This window comes from Nothobranchius furzeri, chromosome 17, assembly GCF_043380555.1.
Source record: "Nothobranchius furzeri strain GRZ-AD chromosome 17, NfurGRZ-RIMD1, whole genome shotgun sequence".
Classification (NCBI taxonomy): domain Eukaryota; kingdom Metazoa; phylum Chordata; class Actinopteri; order Cyprinodontiformes; family Nothobranchiidae; genus Nothobranchius; species Nothobranchius furzeri.
The window spans coordinates 42,056,561-42,078,531 of NC_091757.1; the positions used below are offsets into that span (position 1 = coordinate 42,056,561).

Sequence of the window (21,971 nt, forward strand, 5' to 3'; positions counted from 1 at the left end):
TTTTCCCCCTCACTTGGCCCTCTTTGTCTGTTTGGATTAAGTTCTTGCAGCTGCCACCCATGGCTTTTATGGACAGTGTCTCCTTAGAGATTCTTCTAGGCATACTTGAGAGGGATGGAAAGAAGCACGGGACGTGTGAGGAGCAGGGGCACACCCGCAAACACTCACGTATTCACAATCAGTGTTACTTTGCATATAAGAAAACAAAGATCATTTTCTTTTTATTTATCTTTGAAGTAGTGATTCATCGAGCCCGCCCTGCAGAATGTAATCCTTCACAACTCCTTCTGTCTGATGTTCAGGTGGATGCTGAAGGAGATGAACCCACCAGTTTTATCTACCTGAGCCCAGACGCCTTGTCAAACCCTTCCAAACTGCTGGTGCTGATCCAGGGGAGTGGTGTGGTGCGGGCCGGCCAGTGGGCCCGGAGACTGATCATCAACCAGGACCTGAACTCAGGGACCCAGATCCCCTTCATTAGAAGAGCCATGGAGGTAGGGGCTCTACTGGTCTGGTTTTAGGGTGAACACGTTTTCTAATCGGTAACACACTTGTAGGCTCTAATCAAATCAGTTTTGTCTCTCACTGCATTCTGCTTTATCTTTTTTATTTATTTTACATTTTTTGAACTCTGTGTTTTATGATTTAACACATTTTATCATCTAAATTGGATTTCAGGTTCAAATAATTTAATTGAATGTTACAGCTTTCAGCTGCAGCTACCTGGTTTAGCTGTGACTGAGGCCCTGTCCACACGTAGCCGGGGATCTGCCAAAACGTAGATATTTTTCTACGTTTTGGCCTGTCATCCACACGAAAATGGAGTTTTTTCACACGAAAACGGATCTTTTTAAAAACTTCGGCCAAAGTGAAGATCTGCGTTTTCTCCGTTTTGGGTGTCTGCGTGTGGACGGACAAAACCGGAGTTTTAAGGTCCGCAACGTCACTTTCCGCGACAAAAAAATGCTGACATCACGTGTGCGACCTGTGTTTACACTAGCCGGCATCATGGAAGCCTTCAGAGCTGAGCTCTGTCACTACCCGATCCATCAATTGTCCAAGCGCTTTTTGCTTGTTTGTTTTTGCAAGCAGAATTACTGCTCCTTGCGGAAGACCACAGACGAAGGACGAGGTTAAGAACGGGGGAAGTACTGCCACCTACAGGTCTGGCATGTCCTTAACAACGTATTTATCCGGGTATGTGTGGACAGAGTTTGTTTTTAAAACGCGGTGGTGTGGATGCAAGTTTTTGGAGGGGCGGATACTCGTTTTCAAAAAACCCCGGCTACGTGTGGACTAGGCCTGAATATAATATTAATTTGTGGCATATCTTTGCCTAAACAGGTGTTGCTTCATAACTTATCCACGGGTCCTTAAAAAGTCTTAAATTTGCTTTTCCAAATTTAAGGCCTTAAACATCCTTAAAAATGACAAATAATCCTTCAATACATTTTCCAAAGGTCTTACATTACCAAAGACCCAATAAACAAAATTATTTCATTTCTATAAAATTTTCGTGAAATTCTAGTTAGTGTTCAGCATTTTTTGTGTGTGATATTCACAAAATCGGACCCATACACGTTCAGTTGGTTGTGAGAGGGGGCTATTTTTAGATGAGCACATTAGCTGGTTAAGCTAGTGGGAGCTTGTGCCATGGGGAAGTGCAAGTTTAATGGTAACTGGATGGTTAATCCCACGTTCGTGACGTGGTTAGCACCGGTTCCAGGTAATAGCTGGAAATTATATCTTAAATTTGATTTAAAAAATAGCTTAAATTTGGTCAAGGTGGCCTTAAAAAAGGTCTTAAAAAGTCTTAAATTTGGCTCCCTTAAACCTGCAGATTCCCTGTTTTTAAACCAACATCCCATTCAGGACGAACCGTTAAGTCTTTAACACACTCACTTCTTGCCTCTGCTGATGTGTTGGTTTGGAAGAGTTAGCTGAGCGTGATGCTGAGTATTGCTAAATTCCTATCTGATGGGAATTAAATAGTTTGTTGTTTGCTCTGCAATCAACTTGATGTGTATTGTTAAATATGTGATTTGCTTGCAGAGGACCTCTTTGCCTCAGCTCTCATTAAGCTGTCCCTCTCGCCCGCCCATCACATCACACACTGCAGGAGCTAAAATAAGGTCTTTTTAACATGTTGTTGATTTGATTGCTTATTAAAGGCATACTATGCAAATTGTTCATAATTTAAAATGATTTTCTTGAGCCATTATGTGCTAAAATGACCCTTTACTCAGACCCTACCACCCCTTGTGGTCAGAATAGTGCACTTGCAACTTCAGAGTTGGCAGGCCGTAGTCTGTTATGTCCAGGAGTGCACATAATATTTTTGGGTTGGTACTCAGGGGAGAACCTATGGTTGCTGCTTGGTCCTCACATTTTTTAATGCACTTAATTCTTAACCCAACTCACAATAGGAACAAAACTGAGTAACGCGTTGATGATGGAACAAATTTTAATTTTGTCTGAAAACAATAAGTACAACAGGTACATAGTGCCAGCTTAACTTAAACCTTCTAATTTTCAAATAACATGACTGAATTGTCTGAATGTAAAACACAGTGTGTAAACAGCTGCTTTTGTGATAACAAAAATCAAATAAAAAATTTTAAAGCACTTAACAAAATTACTATTTCAGAGCACTGAAGTGTTTTAAATGGCATAAATGCCGTTTTTATTTCTACAGACTCTCATCATCCTCAGCATGGTCCTGACTGCGTTCAGCTTCATTATTGACTTCCCGAGCAACTTTCTGATGTTCTCTGCTGTTAGTATGTTTATCAAACGCTGGATGATTGAAGTTTTTAGTGCCTATGTAGAAGGCGCTGTTTTTGTCTGCCAAGGTGGGATTTTCATGGCATAATCTGCACCGCATCTCTGTGCGTTCATTGTTTGTTTGAAGCCAGCTGACCTCCTGCAGCCACTTCTCCGCAAATACTCTTTTCTTTTGCGGTTCCGACTCAGTCTGACGTTCTTTTGGAGGCGGAGGAACACCAAAATAATTACTTAATGGAGCTTGCTTTTTAGACATCTTTAAAATGCTCCAGAAATGTCTTCCTTCCTCCACAAAGTCTTAGGTGCGCAAATGCGTGCTGCAGCTTTTTTTCAGGTGCGCATTGTTTATTTTGACAGCGCATGCGCACCTGCGGACCACTTATGTGCACACCTGGTTATGTCCCACTTTAGTAATGTGGAGCTGACATGCCAGTGCTGGAGTCTGCTTCCAGTATGTTTTAGATCATAAACACAGCAGATTCATTTGATTTAGTGATGAACCGCTCCTGTAGACACCAATGAAGGCTGGGGAGACGTTTCAGCTGTTAGATGAAGTTGTTAAAAAGATGAAATCACAGCAAGAAGATAAGTTTCATTTCTGCTTTTACAACAGTGAATTCATAATGGACTCTAGGGGGGTGCTTAAAGCAAGCCAAAACTGCATCGTTTCCCCTGAACAATTTCTTCAACTTCCTGTGTTCGCATTTCTGTCCATCTTTGGAAATCATGTGGTTTGTCTAATGATTATTTTGCTAACATGTCATCATAAGTGCAACAAAAACACAAACACTCAAAACTCTGTGTTCTTTGAAGAGATTTTGCTTTTCATATATTTGCCTTGTTGTTTGATTTGTGAGTAGTTTTTGTTGCAAGTGCTTTATTACCTTTGACTCTTCATAAACTGTCAGCTTAACTGAGTTTAGCTGCACCCTACAATTTAGACAAGTGCGTGGTGGAAAGAAAAGTTTGCCCCGAGGTCGTGAGAGAAATAACACGATGATGAGCAATTTCAACACTCCACAGCATCTCGCATTCCCAGGGGCGAAACCCAAGAGCTGAGCATTCACAGGTGCAAACCTAAACTGGCACACTCAAATAGTTCTTTAACTATACTTTTCTCATCCCACAACTGAAGCTTTTATTGTAGAGTTAGTGAAATGAAGCATATTCATCAATGTGATCGTTGTCACACAAGAAAACATTTGTGTATTCTCATGATGCATGACTCCTGTGTCACCGTGTGTGTTCACGGCTGATTGAACTGCAACACAGAAGGAGATAATGTCATATGAAATAGAGATTACTATTTTTTTCTTTTCAAGTTATATGATCTCCTGCAAAGGTGCACACGTCTGTGTCAGCAAGCAAACGGTAGATCAGCCTGTCTTATTATTTTCATCCTCATCTTTGTGCTCATTTGTCAGCACAGCCATGACTATCTGTGTAATTTAATAGGGCTGCTGATCAAATTTACTTTTTTTGGGGGAGGGGGGGGGGGGGGGGGGGGCTGTTCGCCGCTTCTCTCCCTCATTCATTCGTTTCATCCACCTGAATACCATAAAGACCTTACCTGCTGTGTAAAGCTCCCTCATGCTGTGCTCAGCAATGTGAGAGGTTAAGGTTGCACATCTGTCCATTTGTTCTTGCAGGGGTGATTCAAACTGCTTCGTGCACTCTGCTTGTTCCTACAGCTAGAAGAGAAAGACTTGTGCTGAGCAGAGGTGAAGTGACAGCTCAGATATAGAGAACATAACGTGTGTGTGTGTGTGTGTGTGTGTTGCCCATTCATCACTGTAAACAAGAAATCATGTTCTTGCACCCTGACAAATCATCATCCAGGCATACAGCACACACACACACATGCCTTGTAGTCTGTCTGTGAGCTGGGAACAACAGCCACACACAGTTACAACTGTCCCAGACACGTTCCTGGTTTATTATGTCATGCTGTGAAATTTGTCTTGATGTCTTCTGAAGACCATGTGCACAAGACAAAGCTGCTGCATCTAATGCTGTGTTTTCTTTCTCTTTCAGTCTTATAAATTAGCCACTTTAATGAGGACAAGTAATGGGACATTTATTTTTCTGCAACTCCTTCCTGCTTTTAGTCATGAATTATGGACTTTGCAAGTGTTTTTATAGTTAGTCAAATCGTTGCAGCAGTACTGTATATTCTGAAGTATTGACTGTACCTGATAAAACTTTACTTACCTACAAGAAGGAGACAGGCTGCATAAATGGTCAACATACAAATGTAATCAAAGGAAAATAACAAAAATAAATATTGTTCAAATATGTGCTTCACTGAAAACACTTTTCTGTTGTTATTTCTGATTATAACTGGTCACTCTGAGGTTTTAACGCAGGCTGAACTTGAAAATAGTCTCCTACACCTACTTCCTGGGTTAGCTTCTGATAGAAAATAGATGATTTTGTCTCATTACTTCATGCATTTCAAGGCATTTTAAGTTTTATTATATAATTTAACCACATTTCTGTGGTTAAATGATATAATAGTTAGATGAAACATAAATGTATTATTTTGTCGTATATGAACAAATATTTAAAATAATAAGTTCTCAAACAGAAGGCGGCTAAAAACGCCAAAGAAGCAACATGCCATTTATCCCGCTTACCAGCATGTTTTTACTTTTACTTCACAATCTGATCTGAATGTGTGCTTGTAGTGTTATAATAAACATCACCTTCTTGGACCACACACTCTACAATAACCAGTCATGTACAATTCTTTACTGTTTATTCTGTCATCTCCACCATCAGCCTCCAACTTTCATCTTCTTAGTCTCTGACAGCCGCAGTACGATCAGTTTTGAGGATAACAAATGTTGTGATGGATGTTGATGGACTTGAGTGACTTAATGTTAGCCTTCTGAACATATTAGGTGTGTTCTTGCTGTGTCTTTCTAAATCCATGCTTTCGTTCTTTTTTAAACACAGAAACAGTTTTGTTTACCTGTTTGTAGCTACAGTTTCGCCGACGGCTGCCGGCTTCTTCAGGCTGACGCTGATAGTGGCGCGTCACTTCCTTCTCCGTTTATCTGCGGGCAGCAGAGGACGTTGTCGCCCTCTACTGCCCGCTCTCCCCTCTCCGACGATGCAGTCCCATGCGTGGTCCAGCGTGTAAACTCCGTCGTCCCTGTTCATGGTCCCACATCCACGTCTCCTTATCTCGATTGCTTCCTTGATCCATCTTTTGTATTTTTGTTGTTCAGTGGTTATGATCCGTGTGTTGTCCCAGTCCATTATATGGTTTTCTCTTAAGCAATGATCTGTTACGGCTGACTTTTTTATTGTACTTTCTGCTTCTTCTTTTGCTGCTCTTGTGTGTTTACGATTTGCCTCTTTCTCGCACTCCTTTCTGTGTTCTATTGTCCGTGTATTGAGTTGGCGTCCGGTTTCTCCTATGTATGTTTTATTGCATATTTTGCATGGGATTTCGTAGATGACTCCACATTTTTGTCCAGCTGATATTTTGTCTTTTGGGTGTACTAGTCTGTTTCTAACTGTTGTGTATGGCTTTGTTGGTGTGTTTATGTTGTGTTTTTTCATTGTTGCTCTTATTTTTTCCGTTATGCCTCTGATGTATGGTAGGGTTATCACTGGTTTTGGTTCTTGTCTTTCTGGGTTTCTGGTTCTTTTTTTGGGTTGTTCTTTGCTTTCTGTTTTTGTTTGTTGTTTTCCTTTGTTTATTGCCCATGTCGGGTATGCGCAGGTCTTTAAAGCGTGTTGTATGAGTTTGTCCTCTTGTTTACGGTCTCTCTCTTCTGTTATCATGTTTGCTCGGTGATATAATGTTCTGATTACTGACATTTTGTGTGTGGTGGGGTGTTCTGATGTCCATAATAGATATTGGTCTGTGTGTGTTGGTTTCCTGTATGTGTTTATGTTTAGGGTCCCGTCGGTCTGCCTGGTGATTTTCATGTCCATAAATGCTATGCTGCCTTCTGTTTCTAACTCATAAGTGAATTTTATGTTGCCCGTGTCATCAATGTTGTTTAAGTGTTGTGTTAGTGTTTCTGTTTGACCTTTTGGTATGATTTCCAGTATGTCATCTACGTAGCGTTTCCATAGTTTTATTTTGCAGTTTGGGGTGGCGGTGGCTATGGCTTTTTGTTCCAGGTCTTCCATGAAAAACTCGCACAGGGTGGCTGATAATGGGTTACCCATGGCGAAGCCTTCCAGTTGTTTGTATATTGTGTTATCGTATGTGAAGTAAGTGGAGTTAGCTACCAGTCCTATCAGTTGTGCTATGTCATCTGCTGTGAGGTTTGTTCTTTAGTGTAAAGTCTTGTCCTGTCTGATTCTGTTAACTACTATGTCTATGGTTTTTTGGGTTGGTGTTTTTGTGAACAGAGATGTGACGTCATGTGAGATGAGTATGTTGTTGTCTTCTATTGTAATTTCCTTTAGTTCTTTTGCCAATTCTATACTATTTTTGCAGTGTTGGTCTGTATTTCCTAATAACGGGCTGATGATTCTGCTGATATCTTTTGCCATGTTGTATGTTGGTGTACCTATGCTGTCAACTATTGGTCTAAGTGGGGTGTTTTGTTTATGTATTTTTGGCGTTCCATATATTCTTGGTGTTATGTTTGCTGTAGGAATCCAGTGTTTGTACATTTTTTCTGTTATTTTGCCTTTTTCATGCAGTGGCTTCAGTAATTTTTTCATGTTTTTCTTAATGTTTTCTGTTGGATCTTTTTTAAGTATTTCATATGTATTTTTGTCCTCTAGCATCTGTTTCATCTGTTGTTTATATTTTTCTCTGTCCATAACTACTGTGGTTCTTCCTTTATCTGCCGGTAGAATATGTTGAATTTTTCTGTGTTTAAAAAAGAACGAAAAGCATGGATGTTATCCTTCTGTCGTTATTAACAGTCTTGTATCAGGTTACTATTAAAAAGCCTCTTTCCTCGTGGTTAAGTAATTTAACTGGTCACCCATTCAACATGGTGGAGTTGTTGTTTACACTAATATGCTCCACATTTCCTGCAATAACAGCAGGTGTCACAGGGAAAAGTAGTGAATCAGCAAGAATGGCAGCACAATGAGAGTTTAGAGGAAGTTCATTGTTTAGACACAAAAACACAAAAAATGTAAATTATTTTCACACTTGGTATTGAAAGTCACAATACACTCTAGTATAGTACCATCATACCCTCAAATACGGAATTGTGTTGACTTTAGGAGTGTTTATGTTTTCACTGTTCAATTAAATTTATTTTTAGTAATTTGACAAAATCTTCTGTTACGGGGGCTTTCCACGGGACGCATAGGTGTCACGTGACATCCGTGAAGCATAGTAGCAATTGGCTGTCGTTAAAATGGATGGGTGCGTCACGTTTTGGGCATATTCCAGAAGTGTACCAGAAGCATCGGGACATGTCACTTTGCTAAATTTATGCTTTCAAGTCAATTTTTTTTACTCTCCTTGCTTCCAGAATGCATCAAGCTCTGCATTTCCGATTGAGCCAGACAGAATGTCAAACACAAAAGCAGAGGAAAGCATCCGGAAACTTTCAAAATAAAAGTCACATGCATGCTTCCTGTTTCTTTGCTAGTAAAATAAAGTAAGTCATTACCATTGAAACCTCTGTAGCTGAGGTAAACAGAACAATTAAATAAAACACAGACCTTTTTGGTTAAATGGTAAATGGTAAACGGCCTGTATTTGTAAAGCATCTTCTTAGGGTTCTGCAACCCCTCAAGGTGCTTCACAACACAGTCAGTCATTCACCCATTCACACACTGGTGGGGATGGGCTACAATGTAGCCACAGCTGCCCTGTGGTGCACTGATGGAAGCAAGACTGCGCTTATGCCACCGGTCCCTCTGACCACAACCAGGCAAGGTGGTTAAGTGTCTTGCCCAAGGACATCAGCAGCAATCTCTGGTGGGAGCCGGGATTGAACCTACATCCTTCCGATTACTGAACAACCCACTCTACCTCCTGAGCTACTGCTGCTCTACATGCTGCCGTCTTTCTTCTAGTAACTTGTTCATGTGGACTGCTGAAATCACAAGTAGTCTTGCAATTCTCCATGCATTTTGTGAACTTGCAGCACTGGCTGTGTTGAATCCCTTCGCTGCCATTTCACTTCTGAAACTCTCTTGGTGGGAAGGGAGCTTGTGGGTGAAACATGTCTATTTTGTTACGTGCTGCTGAGAGTGGAAAGCCGTGGTTATTCATTGCTGTCCTGTGTATGTCTTTGGCTGTTTCTTTTATCTTTTTGACCTTCATACTTAATATGTGGCAAATAATTTCCTACAGGTTAGAATTTTATGGAACAGTCAATTCAATTCAATTCAAGTTTATTTATATAGCGCCAAATCACAACAAGAGACGTCTCAAGACACTTCACATAGTAAACTTTCCAATACAGATCAGTTCATTAAGCCAATCAGAAAAAAAGTTTCCTATATAAGGAACCCAGCAAATTGCATCAAGTCACTGACTAGTGTCAGTGCCTTTACAGCAATCCTCATACTAAGCAAGCATTTAGCGACAGTGGAGAGGAAAACTCCCTTTTAACAGGAAGAAACCTCCAGAGGGTTCTGGCTCAGTATAAGCAGCCATCCTCCACGACTCACTGGGGATCGAGAAGACAGAGCAGAGATAGGTAGAGGTCAAACACATCCACACACACACAACATATATACCAAGTAATGTGTCTATGGTTATATTGTGATTTGTTAGTAAATATTCTATTTGGTGAGAGATAAACTTTATTGTATTTATCCTAGTGAATCTATAATTAAACGGGTAAACTAGTAGGAGAGGGAGAATGTTTAAGTGGTTAGCAACCGTGACGATGGCCCCCTCCATGAGGCCACCACAGCTCAGCAGAACATCATTGTAGCTTCTTCTGGGGAGAAAAACACTTTGAGAAAAAAAAAGTTAACAGCTGAAATAGCAGGAATTATTACAGTTAAAGAGCAAATTGTAGAAGAAAGTAGTCAAGTGTGGAGTCAACTATACCATGTTATTAAAGCAACAGGAATGAACAACTGACACAAAATATTGTGACTGTAGCTCAGCTTTCAGCAAACCATGCATACGGAACTGTCTGTTTTTAAACTTTGTTTTTAAGTATTCAATTCAACACGGTTGCCCTTTGGTTTTAAGGAACTCCTGTATTCCCACAGTTTGCATTTTGGATTCTGAAAACTTGCTGTGTAGTTTGGGTCAGATTTTGACATTTTCACTAGACTTTTTAATTATGTTTATATTTGGCTTAGCTTTCCAAAAACAATTTGTAACAACAATCTGTTGCCTTGAGTGCATTTCTTGTTACTCGTGGGAGAGCTGATTGGAAATTCAAAGCCTGCAGCAAAGGGTCACCTGGAGTACATTCTGGGAAATATGGAGGAGCTTGTGGCGCCCGAGCACACAGGCACGAACAAAACTGGTAATTTGGCTCATAAAACATTTAAATATATGTGTCTGAATAGATCTAAACACAGTAATGTGTGACAGGCACTACTCTAAAAGTCTTGGAACTTTCAGCCAGAATTTCCTGTCTTCCAATGGGTTCGCCACTGCCAAGCAGGCGATTATAATCTGATTATGCCTAATAATTATGCCAAACATCATTTTAATTCTAGTAGGTTTTTTTAGGGTTAGGGTTAAAAAGGGCTATGGTTAAGTACGAATCTAAATTGTGCACAAATTGAAAAGTACATTCTGAAAAAACTTACAAACGCGGACACTCGCACGTCACATCAGGTAAAAGATGCACTAGTGACATTTGGCATAGTGTGTACAGTACAGCAATACTGAGTTAAGGTAAAAAAAATTCTACTGTCTTTGCAGGCCTTTTGCATGTTGGCTTACTGTGTGTGTGTGTGTGTGTGTGTGTGTGTGTGCGTGTGCGTGTGCGTGTGCGTGTGCGTGAGTGCATGGAGGAGGTGGTACTCCCAAAGCCTAGAGGTAAAATGACAGGTGTGAGGAGGAGAGGAGGTTGCACCGGCATCAACCAAAGTACGGAGAAAGGCATCTGAGATGGGGAGCGGGGGTGTTGCAGATGCAGAGACGGAAAGAGAGGGGTTATGATTGGTTGGAAAGAGGGACATAAGAGGAAGGAAGGGGAGAAGTACGGAAAGGATTGATTTGGGAAGAGAGAAATAAGAGGAGGATGAGGGAGTGACTGCAAATAAGGTGGGACTGGCAGAGGAGAGACGGGGAGTATTGAGGGAGAGTAGGCAGAAGGCAGCCGTCTGACAGCTCCACTACTGGGAGAGGGCCTCTTAATGACAGCTTATTCCTTCATGATTTCAATTCCTGACAGTCGACAGGTCTGCTTGTTGCATCATGGCAGCTGTATCATTACCTTCTGGCCCTGTCAATGCTCTGCATCCCAAAACTGAGATGGTGGAGGGTGCATGCCACGGGGCGTCGGAGGGGATGGGAGAGGGGGAGTAGACAGTGAGGTTACAGTTGGAATAATTGAGGAAGGAGGGAATGTGTTAAAGGTGTGTTCATTAGTGATGGCCTCCTAATGTCGCCTATAAGTACGAACGTTGGGGTTTTGTCCTTACTGAATCCAGAAGTGTGGGCTCTGCTCCTTTGCGCCACACGCTGCACCATAGTCATTACTTGACACTTTTTTAACTTTTTGGCTTCAACTTTTTCTTCACTTTGTTTTTTTAAGCGACAGTAGTTTTCAGCAACTGTTAGAGAACTTTTTGAAATTTGGCATACATCTGGAGTAAAATAGTATCTTTAGGGGTTTTCAAGCCATCACGGGTTCACTTGGTCTTTTTAGCCCATCAGACGTCACCAGGATGGATGCAAAATGGTTTGAGTTTAACCTTTGCCAGCGTCTTTTAGAAAAATAACAAATTCACTTTATTAGCTATATATACACAGACACCAGTTGCCTGCAAACCACTATAATTATCTTCTGTCTCCACAAATAACTTAATTTAGAACTTACTCAAAGGGAAAAAAGCTGATCTATAGCGGCTGTCACCCCTTTTCTTTCCGTCTCACTCAAGCTCTCTCCAAAACTCCCTTGATGGGGAGTCAGGCTTGACGCTGGAGACTCGTTGGAAAGAATAGGGGGGTGTGGTGTTTTCAGAAGTGTGTCTAAAGCCTTGGGGTTTCTATCTGCCCAGAATTTCAATGGAAGCCTGAAAGGGGGCAGTGAGGCAGACAAACTCAAACACACAGAAATCCTCCACTAATTTCTGTCAGCCCCCTCCTCTTTCTTTCTCTTTTTTTCTTTCCTTTTTTTAGCGGCTGCATGATGTCTTCTTCGACATCAGCTGCACACCCTGTCATCTGTTTGTGTTGTGTCATGCCTCTATGCAGTGAGAAAATCTGTTCTTTATCGCTTGGCTTTTTTTCTACATGTCTCTTTGATGCTTTCACTTCTCATCTGGTTTAACCATGTTGCGTGTATTTATGCATGGATTTGTGTGTATTAGTGGGAGTTTGAGCTACTCTCTGGGCATCAGGTGGTTGCAAAGGCTGAGCTGATATCAAACCAACATCTAGCCAGTTTTGCCAGAGGATGGTTTGCATCTATAGATGTACCCGTGTGTGTTCATCTGTGTGTGAATGAATGTATGTGTGTCTGTTTAAAGCTCATAAGAATCTCTGCCTTTCTGTGGCCTTGTAATAGAAGCCCTGCAAGCAACAGATACACACACACACACACACACACACACACACACACACACACACACACACACACACACACACACACACACACACACACACACCACACACACACACACACCACACACACACACACACACACACACACACACACACACACACACACACACACACAGAGGCATACACGTACCTCCAGGTAAGAAGGTTCCAGCGCATCCTGCAGCTCAGATCAATGCACTTGACACCTTCAAAGGCGGGTGTGGGGTCTGGACTTGCTCTCGGGTTAAACCTCTTTTAAATAGTCTCCCGCGGGAAGGCAGCTGTCAATAACCCACCATAATTACTGGGGCCAAGCCGCCAAGGGCTCGGCTGCATGGGCCAAATTAAAAATTGATCAGAGGGAGAGAAAACATTATTTTGTGTTGGTATTCCCTGTCCTAACAACACTGCTGCTGCCGTATGCTAAATTTCATCAACTGACGTCCAAGGAAGATATCTAGAGACCTATTTATCTACACCCCCCTGCTTTCATATGAGCAAATGAGTGATCTTGTTGAAAAAAAAACATATTTGCATCTTAAGTGTCTTTTGCAGAACGTATGTACATGTTGTAAGTTAGTGAGATTGTGCACACTGCATGATAATTCGGCTGATTGTTATGTGCCCCAGGTAATCGTACATCATCCCCTATCTCTGTTGTGTGTGCAGACCTTGTAGCAGTGTATTGATTGTAGTCTCATTGAGTTTCTTCTGGCAAGGGGCCTGTATTTGTTAGTTAGAGAATGATATCAAGAAGATATGTTCATCCTCAGGCCAGGAAAACACACAGGTCGTTGTTTCAAAAGACATTGATGAATGGGAGAACGTTCAGAACAGATGAAGTAAAACACACATCTTAAGTCTTTGTTTTTGTTTTGAGATCTTTTATCAGGACCATAGCAGACAGTAGCAGTTTTTATGGGCACTTGTTGCACTAGCTACACATTTTACGTGAAGCTTGAACATTATTATATTGGACAAAGTCTTACTCAGCAAAAGCAAAAAACAAAAAAAAGTTTATTGACCCTACAGGAAATTCTCCTTTTTTTCGATGTGTTTAATTAGAATTAAAACACAGAGCAAAGCTCACTTCAATTGGGCAAAATACAGTTTGAATTATGCATGTAGACAAATTGCATCTTATGCATGTTTGAATACATCACTACAATTCTTTCTTGGTAGTGCATGTTGAAATTAAAGGAAACTATACCTGCAAACGCAGCCAGAAAGGAGAAGCTGGAACAGGACAAGGATCCCCTAGTGGTAATTTAAGTCCTGGAACAGAAATTGTTCTGAATACAAAACTAAATTACTCTTGTCTCTAAGGTTTTGTTAATTCATCAACACATTCTCACACTTGAAGCGGCGAAAAATGACGATGGGTGACCAAGCGTTTGTTTCCGACGCGTTGGGAGCCCCAGTGCGTCGGGAGGCGACGCGCTGTGCCGCTGCTGCTGTAAAATGGAGATTTCACTATTTAACCCTCCCCTCACCCCCATCCTAACCCTGACCTTCTTGCACATGCAAAACTTTGTTCCTAGTTGTAACGTCCCTCTCCAACATGGTTAAGGGGTAGTTTAGAATGAGAAACTGGGTTAAGTTTAGGATGGGGCGAGGGGAAGGTTAAATAGAAGTGGTTAGAGATTAAATTTGCGTTTTGCCGCAAGCATCGGAAACCAATGCTCTGGCACACCTCTCGACGTGTTGGGGCTCCCAACGCATCAGAAACAAACGTTTGGTCACCCACCTTCGTTTGTTGATGCTTCGGGTGTGAGAATGTGTTGAATTCATTTACAGGACTGTGCAAAGGTTTTAGGCAGGTGTGGAAAAATGCTACAATCAAAGAATGCTTCGAGAAATGCAAATAATGATTGTTTATTTAATGCAAAGTGAGTGACCCCAGACATCCAGGCAAAGTCATTACAAGCTAAGTCCTGGAAGTGATGATCTGGACCCCACAGAGCCCTGATCTCAACATCCTGGAGTGTGTCTGGGATTACATGAAGAGACTGAGGAAACCTACATCCATCTGTGGTTAGTTTTCCAAGATGTTTGGAAAAAAAACTACCAGCCCCATTCCTTCAACAAATGTGTTCAGGTGTAGCTAGAGGAACTGATGCTGTTTTCGAGGCAGAGGCTGGTCTCACCAAATTTTGATCCGATTTAGATTTCTCATTTTTTTGTTGATTGATTAATAAAACAGTTGACACTTCCAGTTTTGAAAGTTTCCAGCATTTTTCCCACACCTGCCTAAAACTTTTGCACAGTACTGTATATGTATGTGTATTCTTTGTTTTTCACATTTTGCTGTAATTAGTTGTTTGAAGCTTGAAAAACCACCCTCCTGAGTTTGCAGACTGTTTTTAAGTTTACTACAGGCCAGTGGCTGGAAATAGGATATTATGGCCTCACTTTTCAAATGGTAAGTAAGTAAGTAAGTAAAAGTTTATTTTTTTACTTTCACAGATATAATTCACAAAGCGCTGGGTATGACTCAAAGTTACGTTTTAACCTCCGAAGCCGTACAGGGTGCGTCCCTGCCTCTTCAGAGCGTAAACTACATCCATGGCAGTTACGGTCTTCCTCTTGGCATGCTCGGTGTAGGTGACTGCATCACGGATGACGTTCTCTAGAAACACCTTGAGCACCCCACGGGTCTCCTCATAGAAGAGACCAGAGATACGTTTGACTCCACCACGGTGAGCCAGACGGCGGATGGTAGGCTTGGTGATACCCTGGATGTTATCACGGAGAACCTTACGATGACACTTGGCGCCTCCTTTTCCGAGTCCCTTGCTTCCCTTGCCTCTTCTAGGCATGGCTATAAGAGTTGTAGTTTATGACATGGTGTTGTCATGTTGATACCTCACTGCAGAAACAGGTTAGGAAAGTGTGCAAAATGTGTTTAAACGTTAGTTTTGTTCATTGCATTTCTGTTTTATCTCACTTTTGTTGACAAGAATACTGGAAATTAGGTCTGTTACACTGTGATGTTCAGTTTCGTCTTTCTGCATTAGTTGTAACGTTAGAAATCCAGATCCAAAAACACAAAAGCTGACTTGTTTTTGTTTCTCCAAAGAGAAAGATGATAACAACAAACAAAAGAATAAAACAATATGTATAACTGTGTAGTGAATATATTAGCATATGTCATTTTTTCCACTTGAAATTATCAAATTATACCATCAAATAGGCTGTGTGTGTGTGTGTGTGTGTGTGTGTGTGTGTGTGTGTGTGTGCGTGTGCGTGTGCGTGTGCGTGAGTGAGTGAGTGAGTGAGTGAGTGAGTGAGTGAGTGAGTGAGAGAGAGAGAGAGGTGAGTAGTAGGTCATTTGCAGCTGCAGGCTGTTTATGTGTGTCCCAATGGGAAGGTCTTGTTTAGTCTCTTTGCCAAAAGGCCTCAGGCCGTGAGTGGTGGATACCTCTTCACTCTCTCAGTGGGAACACTCTTCTACGGCCAGTACACCCATACAAACACACACAGGAAAACTCAAATGCACAGAAGAGTACTGATTTTTTTCATGCATTCGTCAACTTTTTCAGCACATTCGCTGTCTGACAGTTCTAACATAACGTAACCTTTGCTTTGTTTTTTGAATACCTGTCTGTATGTCTGCCGTATGCATTTCTGTCAATTAATAATGCATGCATACACACAGGCTGCACAAGCACACATAAAAAGTCTTTCATCCTGCTGTAAATTTTACATGGATCCACCTTCATAGGATGTTTGCAAAGGTTAAAAGTGCTTAGCTGTGGATTCTCCAGGGGGAAATTGAGTTTTGTGAGAAGTAAGTGTTGAGCGGATCGGTGACCCACTGCGTATTTCCTTTGGCTCTACACACACTTGAAGAATCACACACACGCATTTAGAATCAAATGCAGAGAATCTCTCAGGGTTAGAGTTGAATCCTGCTGTAATTTCTCTCACACCGGCCTCATGCCTCTGCAACGTGCACGCTGCGCTTTGATCGATGAGGGAAAACTCAGTTTTTAAATGGGGGTTAGCTGAGTTCTGAGAGGGCACATTAGGGTTCGAAACAAACAACAGCAAATCCACTAGACAGTTACTCACTGATTGTGGACACCCCTATCGGATTAGATTTGTGCCAATAGGATCAAGAAAAAACACTTTGAAGATCAAACAAATATTAAGACATTGAGAGAAAAAAAATGTTTCAAAAGAAAAACTTACGATCTGAATCAACTTCTTAAAATGAGTAACAAAGTATGTTTCCTTTTTCTGTTTGCCTTTATGTGTTTTTGTTATCAGTTTCCTTAGTTTTGCTCTCGCTGCTCAGAGCTTTGCTCTCACTACCAGATTTGCACTTACACTGTCTGGCTTTCTCCTTTGCAATCCCTGAGTTTTTGGTTGCATTTCTGACACAACCCTTTCGGGTGGGTGGGACTTCTGAGAAGTCCTCTTCCATAGGACAGTGGTTTCTCTTGAGTGACAGTTCAGTGACTCAGAAGTGAAGTAGCCTCCAAGACATTTATTTTCCACCTCGGTCAACGACATGAATTTTGAGCCCCAAACTCGTTATTTCTGCTGTCTGTGGTGTCTACTGAGGATCTAAAGTGAGTATTGATAATATATTTTATCTTTTCTTAGTTAATCTGTAAGCTAAGCCACTTTTTAATTTGGTTTTAACCAGACGTTAGCTCACTAGCTAGCTGCTAAGCAAGCCATTGTGCTAGCCTTAGGACAATGGTCTATTGTTCCAGAGAGACATATTAAAAACGCATCTTAACATATTCATTACTGGTTTCATGGAATTAATTATTGCAGCTTATGTTAATAAGTTTGCTAATTTTTCAGGAACCCTTGGAACATCAGAGACTTTTCAGCTACTGTAGCTAACCAGTGTACTGCTAACTTGCTACAGAGGAAGCAGCAGAAAGCTGAGCTAACAGGCTGTTTTGCTGTTAAATACTCTTTTAGTGGAACTGCAGGATTTTTATGGTATAACTCAGACAGAATCTACATGAGCTATTGTGGGAAGACATTTAAACTACATTTACATACAGATACATGTATTTTTTATTCCATGTTACTTGGACGGGCTAAACAAGTACATAGTTCTGCCTGCTCCTTTTTCAGTGAAACGAATGGAACCGTCCTTGAACCGTCACCTTATCGTGGTGGAGGAGTTTGAGTGCCCTAATGATCCTAGGAGCTATGTTGTCTGGGGCACTTAGTGCCCCTGGTAGGGTCTCCCATGACAAATTGGTCTTAGGTGAAGGGTGAGACAAAGAACGGTTCAAAGGATCTTTCATGGCGGTTAAAACGAAGAGTCGGAGTACCCGGCCCGGAGGGTTACCGGGGTCCCACCCTGGAGCCAGGCCTGGGGTTGGGGCCCGTGAGCGAGCGCCTGGTGGCCGGGCTTTCGCCCATGGGGCCCGGCCGGGCCCAGCCCGAACCGGATACATGGGCTCGTCCAACTGTTGACCCACCACCCGCAGGAGGAACATGAAGGGTCCGGTGCAATGCGAATCGGGTGGCAGACCAAGGCGGGAGCCTTGGCGGTCCAATCCCCGGACAAGAAAACTAGTTTTTGGGACATGGAACGTCACCTCGCTGGCGGGGAAGGAGCCGGAGCTTGTGGCAGAGGTTGAGCGGTACCGGCTAGATATAGTCGGACTCACCTCGACACATTGCATTGGCTCTGGAACCCGAGACCTGGAGAGGGGTTGGACACTCTACTTTGCTGGAGTTGCTCCGGGTGAGAGGCGGAGGGCTGGGGTTGGCTTTTTGTTAGCCCCGAGACTCTCTGCCTGTGTGTTGGGGTTTACCCCGGGGGACAAGAGGGTAGCTTCCTTGCGCCTTCGGGTCGGGGAACGGGTCCTGACTGTTGTTTGTGCTTATGGGCCAAATATCAGTTCAGAGTACCCACCCTTTTTGGAGTCCCTGGGACGAGTGCTAGATAGTGCTCCATCAGGGGACTCCATTGTCCTGCTGGGGGACTTCAATGCTCACGTGGGCAATGACAGCTTGACCTGGAGGGGTGTGATTGGGAGGAACGGCCCACCTAATCTGAACTCAAGCGGTGTTTTGTTATTGGACTTCTGTGCAAGCCGCAGTTTGGCCATAACGAACACCATGTTCAAACATAAGGATGCCCACCAGTACACTTGGTACCAGGGCAGCCTAGGTCACAGGTCGATGATAGATTTTGTAGTCGTATCATCTGACCTGCGGCCGTATGTTTTGGACACCCGAGTGAAGAGAGGGGCGGAGCTGTCAACTGATCACCACCTGGTGGTGAGTTGGATCAGATGGCAAGGGAACATGCCGCGTAGACCTGGCAGACCCAAACGCATAGTGAGGGTCTGCTGGGAACGCCTGGCAGAAGAACCTGTCAAGACGGTCTTCAACTCCCACCTCCGGCAGAGCTTTGACCACGTCCCGAGAGCAGTGGGGGACATTGAGTCCGAGTGGGCCTTGTTCCACTCTGCGATTGTCGAGGCGGCTGTTGCTAGCTGTGGTCGTAAGGTTGCCGGTGCCAGTCGTGGTGGCAACCCCCGTACCCGCTGGTGGACACCAGAGGTTCGGGGAGCCGTCAGGCTGAAGAAGGAGGCCTACAGGGCGTGGCTGGTCTGTGGGTCTCCGGAGGCAGCAGACAGGTACCGGATAGCCAAGCGGGGTGCAGCAGTGGCAGTTGCCGAGGCAAAATCTCGGGCGTGGGAGGAGTTTGGTGAGGCCATGGAGAAAGACTATCGATCGGCTCCAAAGAGGTTCTGGCAAACTGTCCGGCGCCTCAGGAGAGGAAGGCAGCAACTCGCTCACACTGTTTACAGTGGGGATGGGGAGCTGCTGACGTCAACTGAGGCTATAGTCGGACGGTGGAAGGAATACTTTGAGGAGCTCCTCAATCCCACCAATGCGCATTCCGAGGAGGAACCAGAGCTGGGAGGCCTGGGGATGGACTGTCCGATCTCGGGGGCAGAAGTTGCTGAGGTAGTCAAACAACTACACAGCGGCGGAGCCCCGGGGGCGGATGAGGTTCGTCCTGGGTATCTCAAGGCTATGGATGTTGTAGGGCTGTCATGGTTGACACGTCTCTACAACATTGCATGGTCATCGGGGGCAGTTCCTAGGGAGTGGCAGACCGGGGTGGTGGTCCCCATCTTTAAGAAGGGTGACCTGAGGGTGTGTTCCAACTATAGGGGGATCACACTCCTCAGCCTCCCTGGAAAGGTCTACTCCAAGGTACTGGAGAGGAGGGTCCGATCGATAGTTGAATCTCAGATAGAGGAGGAGCAATGTGGTTTTCGTCCTGGCCGTGGAACTGTGGACCAGCTCTATACCCTTGCAAGGGTGATGGAGGGGGCATGGGAGTTTGCCCAACCAATCCACATGTGCTTTGTGGATTTGGAGAAGGCTTATGACCGTGTCCCCAGGGGCACCCTGTGGGGGACGCTCCAGGAGTATGGGGTGGGTGGCTTTCTGCCATTCAGTCCCTTTACCAGAGGAGCGTGAGTTTGGTCCGCATAGCCGGTAGTAAGTCGGACCTGTTCCCAGTGAGGGTTGGACTCCGCCAGGGCTGCCCTTTGTCACCGGTTCTGTTCATCACTTTTATGGACAGAATTTCTAGACGCAGCCGTGGTGTGGAGTGTGTCGAGTTTGGTGGCAGGAGAATCTTGTCTCTGCTTTTTGCGGATGATGTGGTCCTCCTAGCTTCATCCAGCTCTGACCTTCAGCTCTTGCTGGGTAGGTTCGCGGCCGAATGTGAAGCGGCTGGGATGAGGATCAGCACCTCCATATCTGAGACCATGGTTCTCGACCGGAAAAGGGTGGCTTGCCACCTCCGGGTCGGGGGAGAGGTCCTACCTCAAGTGGAGGAGTTTAAGTATCTCGGGGTCTTGTTCACGAGTGAGGGTAGGAGGGATCGGGAGATCGACAGGCGGATTGGTTCGGCGTCTGCAGTGATGCGGAAGCTGAGCCGATCTGTCGTGGGGAAGAGGGAGCTGAGCCAGAAAGCCAGGCTCTCGATTTACCGGTCGATCTACGTCCCAATCCTCACCTATGGTCATGAGCTTTGGGTAATGACCGAAAGAACGAGATCGCGGATACAAGCGGCCGAAATGAGTTTCCTCCGTAGGGTGGCCGGGCTCAGCCTTAGAGATAGGGTGAGGAGCTCGGACATTTGGGAGGGACTCGGAGTAGAACCGCTGCTCCTCCGGATCGAAAGGAGCCAGTTGAGGTGGTTTGGGCATCTGGTCAGGATGCCTCCTGGACGCCTCCCCGGGGAGGTGTTTCGGGCATGTCCTGCCGGCAGAAGGCCCCCGGGTCGACCCAGGACACGTTGGAGAGGTTACATCTCCAATCTGGTCCGGGAACGCCTTGGGGTCCTGCCGGAGGAGCTGGTGGACAAGGCCGGGGAGAGGACGGCCTGGAGCTCCCTAGTTGGGATGCTGCCCCCGCGACCCGGACCCGGATAAGCGGAGGAAGACGAAGGAAGAAGACGAAGACAAATGGATTTTATGATGTAACTCTGACTGAATAATTATCTGAGTATGTTTGATAATAAATTTCTTTCTAGTGTACATATCTGACATTTGTTTGTCAGAACAAGACAAATCAGATTCAATGTGCTTTCTGTCACCTGTTCTATATTCTCCATAAAAAGAATGTTATCCAGGACAGATAATCAATAATGAGTTAAATACATGCTTTTAATTAATTTTTACATAAAATCTATATTTTTGTCTAAAAGCTTTTTTTAAAATTCTTTTCTTTCTTTTTAGATTGAAAACTACTGCATTGTATTACAATGGAAGTGCTGCACGGCCACATGCATCAACTGCAGCTGGTGAGCTAAGACACACCATAGTGTACACAAAGTACACTGCAGACAAGGGATGTAAGAAAATATCAATATGACAATATATCGCGATATATTTTTCCAGAGATATTGTATCAATATTCTCAAACTGTGTCTCTAAAATATCGATATGGCAATATATCGTGATATTTTTTCCTGAGATATTACATCCATTTTCAAAAGCAGTGTATCTAATTTTTGGAAGAATTTACATGCAAACATTTGTGTATTTTCTTTGTTTTTGGTGCACTTTAAATGTCGACCGCTAGTTGGCAGCAGTGTGCATTGGGTTTTGTTTCCACCATTGAAATTTAAATCCCGCTATTATGGTTCAGATAACTCATGTTATACATGTTAAGTATCAGTTTGGACTGTTTATTGAATATTCCTACAATAAATTCGGTCAAAAATACACATCCCTACTGCAGACCAATCCCACCTCATGTATTTCATAGGCTGTATAATAAACCCACGGTGATGGTTATGGATAAATATCTGTACTAATGGTAATCTTTTTCCATTGTTTCCAGTTGACAAGCATATGGACCTATTGTTCGAGTCTGTGGTGGTGGATGCTCTATCATATCAGGAGTCTGTGGTGGTGGATGCTCTATCATATCAGGAGTCTGACTAACCCCGGGTTTCCACAGGAGCCGTCAGCAGCACGTTACTGCAGCAGCA

The 21,971-nt window shown here is 43.5% G+C and overlaps 2 protein-coding genes across 4 annotated transcripts in view; one reads left to right on the forward strand and one right to left on the reverse strand.

Annotated features, from left to right (window-relative positions):
* arb2a (ARB2 cotranscriptional regulator A) overlaps positions 1-21,971 on the forward strand; it is a 201,415-nt gene that overhangs the window by 42,934 nt on the left and 136,510 nt on the right. For all 3 annotated transcript variants that reach the window (XM_015972423.3, XM_015972424.3, XM_054731701.2), the window contains exon 6: positions 303-494. In XM_015972423.3, the coding sequence (XP_015827909.1) occupies positions 303-494 (192 nt within the window). The remainder of the gene's footprint in view (positions 1-302; positions 495-21,971) is intronic.
* Positions 14,518-15,509, reverse strand: LOC107393807 (histone H4-like). Its single transcript, XM_070546083.1, has one exon. It carries the CDS (start codon positions 15,283-15,285, stop codon positions 14,974-14,976), a length of 312 nt encoding a protein of 103 aa, XP_070402184.1. The 5' UTR covers positions 15,286-15,509; the 3' UTR covers positions 14,518-14,973.

Excerpts from the sequence above, each read along its gene's own strand:
- LOC107393807 (XM_070546083.1), bottom strand. The coding sequence starts at position 15,285 with ATGCCTAGAAGAGGCAAGGGAAGCAAGGGACTCGGAAAAGGAGGCGCC.